General features: G+C 53.3%; 1 protein-coding gene across 1 annotated transcript in view; it reads left to right on the top strand.

The window, feature by feature from the left end:
• Positions 1-3,167: 3,167 nt before the first annotated feature.
• CDH23 (cadherin related 23) overlaps positions 3,168-10,638 on the top strand; it is a 377,990-nt gene continuing 370,519 nt past the window's right edge. Inside the window, exons 1-2 of the mRNA XM_055081216.1 lie at positions 3,168-3,234; positions 8,620-8,697. Coding sequence (XP_054937191.1) covers positions 3,168-3,234; positions 8,620-8,697 — 145 coding nt within the window. The remainder of the gene's footprint in view (positions 3,235-8,619; positions 8,698-10,638) is intronic.

A 10,638-nucleotide genomic window follows, 5' to 3' on the forward strand; every position in this document is an offset into this window, starting at 1 on the left:
GACGGGGACAGTGTGCCCAGCAGCATCAGAGCCTGACGCAGCTCGTGGAAAGTGAGATGCATCATGCACTCGTGTGTGTTGTGCACACATGCTCACTTCTTTGTGTCACATTCATCCTGTGTCTATTGTGTTGTGTATTGTCCTCCCTGAGGGAGGGGCCACGCCTTCCCCTTTCATAGATTCGGAAACGGGGTGGGCGGGGTGGGGGTGGACAGTAGCATGGTGTGATGGAAATAGCGTGGGACTCAGGTCCAATCCTAGGTGACCTCTCTGAGCCTTAATTTCCTCATCTGTAGAATGGGGACAATAATATCTACATTTTAGAGATATTTTGGAAGATTGAATAAAGTCATACCTGTGAAAATCCCAGGCTTGTGGGAGTTGCCTAGTAAGTGTTCATTTTCTTCCTTCCTTTCTTCCGCTGCAAACTTCCTACAACACCCAGCAGAATAGTGTGCACTCCCAGCTATTTGTGGATGGTCTTCTTAGCAGATGTTGTTTAATTCTCATAACAGCTGGTTTCCAAAGGCAGAGGGCTGGAGATTTTTTTTAAAAGACACTCACTCACTGTGAGATGTCAGAGTGTCACTTAATTGCTCTGTGCCTCGGTTTCTCCACTTGTAAATCAGGGATAATGCTTGTGATGCTGGCTAGCTTCTTTGCAGCATACGGTAGGCTAATGCAAGATAACAGATGGAAAGTGGTTTGAACATTTAGAAAGAGGCGTCATGCTCAACCTCACTGGTGGTTAGGGAAATGCAAATTAAAACAACAAGGCCATTCCATTTTTCATGCTTCCAATTGGCAGCCATTTAAAAGAGGGATCACTTCCAGGTGGGCACAGAGGCCCTCTCATACACTTCTAGATGGAGTGGGAATTGCCCCAGTCTTTACAGAAGGTAATATGACAGTGGCTAAGAAAAGTTTACATACGGGTTCTGTGTTGTATTTAATTGGCCCATTAATGCTACTGTTGGAGAACCAAGGTTGGGAGCAAAGTCTCAACACAGTTACATGCAGAGAGATGTCCACGGTGACACTGCCTGTGTGGCAAGAACCTGGAAACACTCAGATACCGAACAATAGGGGATGTTTGTCTCCATGACGAAACATCCATACCATGAACTGTTATCTAGCTCTGAAAATGGAGGAAGTGGATGTGGCAGTGTTGACCTGGAGGGTTGTCTGTGAATTATTATGACATGAGAAAAGTGAGTTTCTTTTGTGTAGAGGGTGACTTCATCATCCTAAAGAGAAACAGCAGCCACACCACTCGTACGCGTTTGTAATGTGAACATATCTGCTTAGGTGTGGAGCAGGGCCTCGTAGGATGCACGCCAGGCCCAAGCTGCCCTCTCTGGCCATCAGACAGCTCATGTTTGGCTCATGAAAGTGGAATTATTTGCCAACATTTAAAAATTGAATTCATAGTAAAAGCCAAATTTCCAGCTTTCCATTGAGAAAAATCAGAAGCTCTGGGCACACTGCACCCCCATTCCCTCTTGGCTGAAATACATCAGCAGCTGCTGCTTTTGGACAGAGTGTTGGCCTCCAAATGGCCATCATTCCCACCACTGGGGTCTCCTCACGTAGATGCCCTGCCTGCCCCTGTGATAGGCTGCTGACCTCTGGAAACGCAAGGGGGTGGAAATATAGGGATATGATGGGCATTTGTCTTTTATTACGTGACAACATCTTAGAATCTTTTATTTCCCACATCACCGTTTCACACTTGGTAATTAGAACATTTTAAGTACAGTATTCAAGGAAAACACGAGGGCACCGCGGGCCATTGCGTGTGGTTTGGGACAGGATCCATCCTCCACTTGGCACCGGGCTGCGAGGGGGAGTCGGCTCCACGTCCGGAGCCAAGAGATCTGAGCCCTGGGCCCTTTCTGAAGCCTTTGCCCCGAGGTCTTGCAGAGATGTGAAGTCTCTCCACAAAACCCTTTTCTTCAGCTCCCTTCTCCTCCCCAAGGCTTTCCTGATTATTGATTGATGAGGGAGGTGGCATGTCAACTTGAGTCCAGATGCTGACCCCACCATGCACTAGTTGGGGGTCTCTGAGCAAATTGTTTAACGGCTCTCGGCCTTCAGACCCCACCTTGTGAACCGGGGAGGATAATGCCTCCCAGGCGAGGTGCACAGTAGGTGCTCCCTGAAGGAGGATGTGTGGGCCCTTGGCTAGGCCGTGGGGATGCAGAGGTGAGTGGGCCGCGAGCTGAGACACGGAGGTGAGACAGCATTAACGGGGCAGACTGTTCAGCGGAAGGCAGGGATCCCCAGCTGAGGAGCGTGGGCCCCTCCTGGTGTCACTGCTGGTCTCCAGGGAGGCCTGCTCTGGAGCCACTGCAGGCGTAAGAAGGAACCAGAGGGCCGTGGCCCTGCTGTAATGGGGCCGAGCAGGCCACGGCCGCGATGGGAGGGAGCAGCCCTCCTGCCGCCCACCCCCTCCCCCCGCCCCACCGCACTTAGAGATGGGATCTTGCTTCGCTGAGCCTCTGGCAGCTGGACCCCAGCTCTCTCTAGAGCTTAGCTAGAGAGAAAAGTCCGGCTCCAGCTTTCCACAGACTTGCTGGGGGGCCCTGGTCAGGTTACCTCCCTTCTCTGTGCCTCTTTGGACACCATGGCCTGGGGGCTCCTTTCATACCCAAGGTTATGAGATGATACTGCAGATATAAAAACAGGAAGAGACATGTTCATTGGGCACTTTGGCTGGGGTGGGGGGGGCAGCTGCCGACCCGCTCTGAGACCCCTGTCTTCCTGCTCAACACCCACCTCCTAACTCTGTCCCCACTAAGCAGGTTCCACCGCCCTTGGGGGATGCTGTCCTGGGGGACAGAGGCAGCAGCCCCTCCCTGTGCCCCCTGAGCCCTGCCCACAAGCCGTGCAGTCGGCCTCCAGGAGGGCACAGAGGGGACGGTTGCCCTCAGCCCAGTCGTGCCACACCACTCTCAGCACTGGATGATGACAGAACCCCAGGGTACAGACCCTCTCTTCTTCCCCAAGTGCCCCCCCCACCCCGCCATCTGCACTGGTTCTCTCTCCTCCCTTCTCAGGCCCAATTCTCCCGGAGCTGCAGGGGTGAGGCAGTGCTGCACAGCCTGCAAGAGCAGGCGCTCCAATAGGACGTTTCTCATCCTCCCCTCCTTTTGTCCCCAGGAGCCATGAGGTGCCACGTTGCTTCCAGCTGCCTCGTGGTCTGGCTTTCTGTGCTGATCTCTGGATGCTGTGGTAAGTTCAGTCCTCCACCTTCTCTCCCCACAGCGAGCATGGGAGGCCGGGCTGGACGGTGTGTGGTTGGCGTTTGTGCTCTGGGACTCTCAAGGCCCTGCCTTGCTGTGTATGTGACTGGACACTCACTTCCCTTTCTGGGCCTCAGTTGCTTCTGCAGCCCTCACAGGGCTGAAAATACCAGCCATCCCCAGGGCCTGGGACACATGAGGGAAGGGGAGGAGCCTTGAGAAATACTTGAGCTCTAAGGGGAGGCATCTATGACCATGAACTGTCCTTCTTCTGGGATGCGGGGACTGGCCCCAGTTCTAGTCCGTTTCACAGTTGTCTTTTGAGCACCTACTGTGTGACACTGTGTGCCCTACTATGTCCAACTCTGGGGGTATGGAAGAAATGACATTCTCGGGCACTCAGGGGCTCACCAGGGAGAAAGACACAGATAGGATTGCTCTAAGCAGGGTAGATAAAGTGGTAATAAAGGATGTACAGAGCTCCAGAGAAGCCCATCAGAAGAAAAGATTAATTGAACTTGCGGGCACCGGAGAGACCCAGTCAGAAGAGAGATGTTTCATCTGGGCTCTGAAGACTGAGAAGTCGTTTTAAAGTGGGGAAAGGGAAGAAGGGAATCATGGAGGAGGAAATAGCCTGAGCGAGGGTGTGGCTGCCAGGAGTCTTTCTTCTCTGCAGGGGGGACCAGCCCTCCTTCCCCTGTCCTTGCAGCAGCCAGGTCAGTGCCAGCTTTAGTGCCCACAGAGGAGGCCAGGAAAGGCCTGGGCATTTGCCTCTCCCGGACAGCGGGAGCAAAGCTGCTCTGGTGTGCACGAAGGAAGGCCAGGACAGCAGGCACGGCTGGCTCGGTGTTCCGCGGGACCAGGGTGTCCTCAGGGAAGAGCTATGGGCAGAGCGTGCCTGGAGACACAGGCAAACATATTCCTGAGGGGCGTCGGCTCCTTCTCTCACTCCAGGGAGCCGGGAGCCTCTGGAGGAAACCAGAGCTTCATGCTTGGTGGACTGCTGCTGGCATCCTGCTGCCCGAGAGTCCCTTGAAGGTCCCCTCTCCTGGCTTCCATGCTGGGAGGGATCTCTGCTGGAATGCCCGTGTGATGGGGAGCTCACTCCCATCCAAGCAGCGCAGGATTCTGGCACAGCCTCAAAGACTCTCAGGGGCAGAGCCAGAAGGGTCTCAGACCCTCTTTCCACTCCTGGCCCACTTTACAAAGAAGAAACTTGACACCTGGAGAAGCAGCTGGTGCAGGGTCATACAAAGCAGGGCCCAGCTAGGCCTCGATCCAGATCTCTGTCCTCCTGCTCCCCTCTGCCCCATTCGGGGAGGGCTCAGTGAGGGGCACCTGAGACCCTCAGCTCTGACCCTCTGGGTTTGCTTGTTGGTGTCCTCAGACTCCTCAGGGACTCTGTGACCTTGGACACTCATGCCCTCCCCCGCCCTCCCCGTTAAAAAGAAATATAACAGGTGCTAACAACTTGGCTGCCTTCCTAGAAGAGGTGCAGTCTCCCCTTGAGCTCTCTAGATCACAGGCGGCTCATGCATCCAGATTGCAGCAGCCGTCATAACAGTGATGCTGTGCACAGGACACCTCTGGCAGGGAAGCAGGGTGAGAGGGCAGTGAGGGCTTTTTGTCGTCATCTTGAGGCTGGGAAATGGTGGCCAGAGAGGTAGAGCGATTTGCCCAGGCCACACAGCAGCGAGTGGCAGGGCATACAAGGCCTCACCCCTGGTCGCTGCTCTGTGCACCTTCCCTGTCATGAGTTGGGGGCGGGGTCTAGGGCTGTGCCCAACATGGACCTCAGTGAGAACCATTGTGCCTTCAGAGGCCTGGACAGGTGGGCCTGGGCTGGGGTGGGGCTTTCCTGCTTCCAGTCCAGGCTCCGCCACTTGCCAGTGTCCTTCAAGCCCTAAGAGGAATCCCCTGTCCCATCCCACGGTTCTGAGTGAAGTCTGTGCTTCCTGGTCTGGTGGATGCCTTGTCCTTCCCACATCGCGTGCCTTGACGGCTCCGCTCCTCCCCATCTTCCCAGCTTTACTTCCTTCCGGGATCTTTCCCTTCCTCGCCACGTGTGGAAGGCCTGTCATCCAGCACCGCAGCTCGAATCTGCCTCCTCTGTGAGCCTCCCCCTCTCCCTTCTCCCCTCAGGCCTGTGGTGGTTAAAAGCTTGATTCTTGTTTGGGTGTTTGAAATAAATATTTAAAGCTGGTGGACCCGCATCTACTTTGTAGGGAAGGATAAGTGTGAGTGGGCCAGGGATGCAGGGAGAAGGCGTCCAGGGCAGAACAAACAGTAGGTGCCGAAGCAGGGAATGAGCATGTGTGGGGGTGGGACAGAGGGGTGCATCGTGGGTGTGGGCAGCTGGACTCTCGTTCCTTCACAGAAGTCGCCCCTTGTCCCCTCCCCTCGCACGGGCACTCATGTTCCCACGTGGCCGGAGTCCTCAAAGCTCCTGAGGCAGCAGTTTGCCTCTGGAGGACACAGCCTTCATGCCTTAAAAGTGTCTTTTAAGAGAACAGGCGACCTGTGGGCACCCCCCTTTCCCACCCTCCCATCACCCTCCCAGTCCCCACTGGCAGCCCAAGGCCACTGGGCTTCCTAGAGTGGGAGCCTGTTCCCAGATCACGGTCCTGCTTTGCATGTGGCAGGCGACGTACGTCCCTGAGGCTCTGCCCAACCGCCCGTGCAGAGCTCTCAGTGGCTGATTATCGGCAGGTCCTGTAAAACAAAATTTGAAAACGAACGATGCTGCTGCAGGTAACATTTTTTCTGGCTGGTTTCCCTCCCACTGCCCCAGCCTGAGCCCATGCCGAATTCCCGGGTCACCACTGAGCCTTCTACCCTGGCTCAGCTGCTTTCTGTAAGGGAGCCCAAGGCCCCCAGCAGGGATCCAAAGCCTCCCCCTCTGGCTGAGCAGGCAGCACTGTCATTAATGCCAATATTAATAATAGCTACCATTTATCGAGTGCTTGCTGTGTGCGGGAGCGCGGCACTAAGTGCTTTATGTATGTAATCTCATTTAATCCTCAACACAGCCAAGAAGTAAGTCCTATTGTTATGGCTATTTTATACCTGAGTAAACTGAGGCATGGGGAGGTCATATGACTAGAAAGAGGCACAGGGAGACTGCAAACAAAGGTGAAGCCCTTGACCACTGGCCTCTTTCTGAGGCTCTTGTGTGTGCGAGGAGCCCCAGGTTCCTCATATGAGAGGGTGGAAGGGTGTGGGCGAGTGCATATGTGTAGTTGTGGTGGTCAGGGAGGGCTTCCTGGAAGAAGGGACATCTAAGGCAAAACTTGAAGGATAAATAGGAATTTGGCAAGTGAAGGCAAAAGGGCCAGCAGTCCTGGCCAGGAGGGGAGAGAGAGGCTACAGTGCTTGCAGAACCAGAAATGACATCAGCTTGGGTGCCTGAGCAGAGGGGGTGGGGGTGGAGATTCCATTAGTTCTGCCTGCTCCCCACTAGGAGGTCTCCAGCAATGAGGGAAGTACTAGCCTCTGTGTTCTTGAGCCTGTCCCAAGCTCTGAGGGAGCCAGGTCAGCAGAAATGAGGGAGGGGAGGGCTGCAGCCCACCCACGTTCAGGGCCCCTGGAAGACCCAGCAGGAGCTGCTTACGTGTGTGCTGCACGATGTCGGCCCCATGTGAGACCGACCAGCCCCCCATCCCTGGTTGATAGGGGCAGAGGGGGAAGTGCCCTCATTTGTCTCCTTCTGGGGTGTTTTCCAATACCAACAACCAGTTCTCCAACTCTCCAGACACCGACTGTGTGTCCAACAATTCAATTCAATTCTGATGCTATCTACCCAGAGTTAGTGCCAGATTCCACAGATTTAAGGGTTCAGCTCTACTTTAGATGCTAGTGGTGAGTCCCAGACCACCTGTACTTCTCTGACCAACTGGCTATAAATCAAGGCTTCCTACTACCCTTTCTCAGGTTCAGTTAGCTAGAATGACTCTCAGAACTCAGGGAAATACTTTACTTACATTTACTGGTTGAATATAAAGGATACAACTCAGGAACAGCCAGATGGAAGAGGTGCACAGGGCAAGCTATGGGTGGGTGGGGTCAGGTGGAGCTTCCATGCCTCTCCAGGTGTGCCATCCTCCCAGCACATGGATGTGTTCACCAACTTGGGAGCTCATCAAATATTGGAAATCTCCAGCTCCCCTCCCCTCCCTAGAGGTTGGAGGTGGGCTAAAAGTTCCCCGTCTAATCACTTGGTCTTTCCAGTGATCAGCCCCTTCCTGAAAGCTCTGTGCCAGGAACTGGGGGCAGAGACCAAATGTATTTCGTATTATACCATACTACTGAAGGCCTCTGGGGGGTTACTCAGGGGACAGCGGAAGCCAGCCTTGGGGAGGCTTTGTGTGAGGGACTTGTGATATGGGGGACTCTTCATAGATGTGAAATTCCTCAGCCCATGACGGTATCACACTGTCCCCTTCCAGAGCCAGCCCCCAACCTGAGGCTGTCACAGAGTGGTACAGGGTTACCTGCACAGGCTTCCACGTCTGGGTTCCAGTACGGCCCATGCCACACTTACTAGCTTTGTGACCCTGGGCAAGTTACTAGTTACCCCTCAAAGCCTCATTTTCCTCAATAGTAAAATGCGGATGTGACAGCACATGTTGGACCATAAGGATTGATGGAGATGGTATAAGCGGCTGGTACAGAGGAGGGTTCCATAGATGGCAGCTATTATTATTGTTGTTGTTGTTATTATTGTTATTAATCACATGGCATCTGCTGGCCATTCCTTCACACAACAAATAGCTGCTGAGGGCCTTCTAAGTGGCAAGTCCTTGTTCTGGGCACCAGGGTTGCAGCACTTAACACAGCAGACAGCCCTTGTCCTTGCCAAGCTCCCAGTCTATCTACAGCTGGGAGGCCCAGTAGAAATACAATGTGAGCCACATGTGTGGTCTTAAATTTTCTAAGAGGCGCATTAGAACAGAAACAGGTGAAACTCATTTTAATAATGCATTTGACTTAATCCAGTATAGCTACAATCTTATCATTTCCACATCATCAATATAAAAGACGAATGAGATATTTCACACCCACTTTTTCGTACAACATCTTCAAAATCCTGTGTGTATTTTACACTTCAGCACATCCTAGTGTGGACCAGGTCTCAATAGCCACACGTGGCTCGTGGCCTCACTGAGCGAACAACTTGACAGCCTTCTGCCTGCGTACTGGCATTACTACCCATTTGCCTCGAGGCAGAACAGCGAGCTGCCAAGGTCCTGGAAAGGTGGCCGCAGCACTGGATGCAGGTTCAGTGCCCACTGGAGCCCCTACTCTGTGCCCCTTGCAGAACGCAAGGAGCTGGCACGAGGGTACTTGACTGATGCTCTTGTCCTCTAACTTCCAGGCCAGGTGAACCGACTGCCCTTCTTCACCAACCACTTCTTTGATACATACCTGCTGATCAGCGAGGATACGCCTGTGGGTGAGTTGGCACAAGGGCTGGTGGGCAGGCTGGGTGGCATGAGGTGGACTCCTTTCCCACAAGTGAAAGGGATCTTAGAGATTGAGCTGATCTTCCCCCTTCCCGGATGGGTGTTCGTGTGACCTCTGCTTGGTTGCCTCCAGGGATGGGACACTCACTACTTCCTGTGGTGGCCTATTCCAAGAGAGAGGAGTTCTCATTGTCAAAGAGTTTATCACATTGAGCCCAAGTTGCTTGACTTTCACTTCTGCACTAATTTTGTCCTACAAAATGCCTCGTTCCTCTTCCTTGTGAAAATTTGAAGATGAAAGCTCTTGTAGAGTTTGTTTTGTAGCCTTTTGTACTTTTCCGTGATTACTGAGTTTTCTGCACTGAGTATGCCTGTTTTTTTGTCATTAGAAAAAAAATTATCTAGGAAGTGATCACGAGCATCCTGGTGCCTGCTTCTCACCACCTGCCCCCAGCTTGAGTCACCTCATCACCCAGGTCTATCCTCACGAGACCCTCCCGAGGGCCTGGCTCCTACACCTGCAGCTAGAGGTCGGCACGCATAGCCCCATGGCCTTAGCTCAGCTCTAGGGACCCTGAAGCTTCTCAGGAAATGGGGTTGAATTGAACAAACCCATCTTGCAGCTGTGCTGATGGGAAGGCACTAGTTCTTGTGAGCACACAGGAAGACAACGCCAGGAGGTGCCACTCACCTCCACCAGCACTCCCTCTGTGTCCTCTCATTCTTGTCCGTGTAATTTTAGAGAAAGTGCTTGTAATCTGGGGCTTCTTACACTCAGATCTGCCTGCTTCATGGGTATCAGGGTGGGGCTGTGCGCCAGAAGCAGCATGCATCGGCAGCCAGCATGGTGCATCTTTCTGGAGCATCACTTATACTTGAAAATGAAGCAGGACGGCTTGGAGAGGGGAGGGCTGTGAAGATACTTAACTAATAGGTCATTTAAAGCCCTCTTTCATATGTGTAAAACCAAACATAGATGCAAAATTCTTCAAAGAAAATCTCTGCTTGAAGAGGGGAGCCTTAGTGGGCCCCAGACTCTCCCTTGCTGTTTGCAGGGGCACGTGAGAAGCCCCCTGCAGAGGTCTTTCCTTCCACTCTTCCTTTTTTTGTGGGTAGGTGCTGGGCACAGCAGGTATTCTGACTATTGTGGGGATTGTCCCCATGGCCCAGTGACACTCTGTGTCTAGGGCTGTGGGGACCCACTGTGTAGAAAGTGGCCACTCTTTTGATGATTAGCAGCCCCACGCATCAGCATTGTGAGGCTGGATTTGGGGATTGGTGTTTGGGCATCTGGGTGTTTGAAGTGTCCAGGAAGGAGGCAGATTGCCTCTCTGGAATGTTCTTCCAGAGGCTTAGCTCACCTTCTGAGGGGTGGAGAGGATGGCCGGCAGTCCCTTGGGGACCCTGCTGAGCTGGTTCCTCCCTTCTGAGTTGGGTCAGGGGGTGGTGTTTGTGGGCTCCTAGATTCTTCCTGGCTCTTCCGCAGGCCCAGACCTGGTGTGGGGCTGGCGCGGAGCCAGCAGAGAGGTGCCCAGTGCCTGTGGATCCGTAAGAGATGAATGTTAGCAGCGTTTATCACCACTAGGGGTTCTGCTCTTTCCAGTTCATTCATCAGTTTATCAGATATAGATGGGGTACCCCCTGTGCCAGGCCTGGGTGCTATGGATTCAGAGAGGAATTCGACCGAGGGATAAAGAAGTCAGCATTGTGGGTAATAGGGGCTAGATCGGCTGTCTGGTTAAGATTGAAGGGGGACGAGTCGTGCCTCTGGGGGCAGGGCAGAGCAGGAGGAAGCAGGAGAGGTTGGGGGAGATGGTGGCTCTTGAGCAGAGTCCTGAACGGGTCCTTTCCATTGCTTCACACACTATTTCCTGTGGCTGATTTTTTTTTTTTTTTTTTTTTTTTTTTTGCGATACGCGGGCCCCTCACTG

This window comes from Physeter macrocephalus, chromosome 20, assembly GCF_002837175.3.
Source record: "Physeter macrocephalus isolate SW-GA chromosome 20, ASM283717v5, whole genome shotgun sequence".
NCBI lineage: Eukaryota > Metazoa > Chordata > Mammalia > Artiodactyla > Physeteridae > Physeter > Physeter macrocephalus.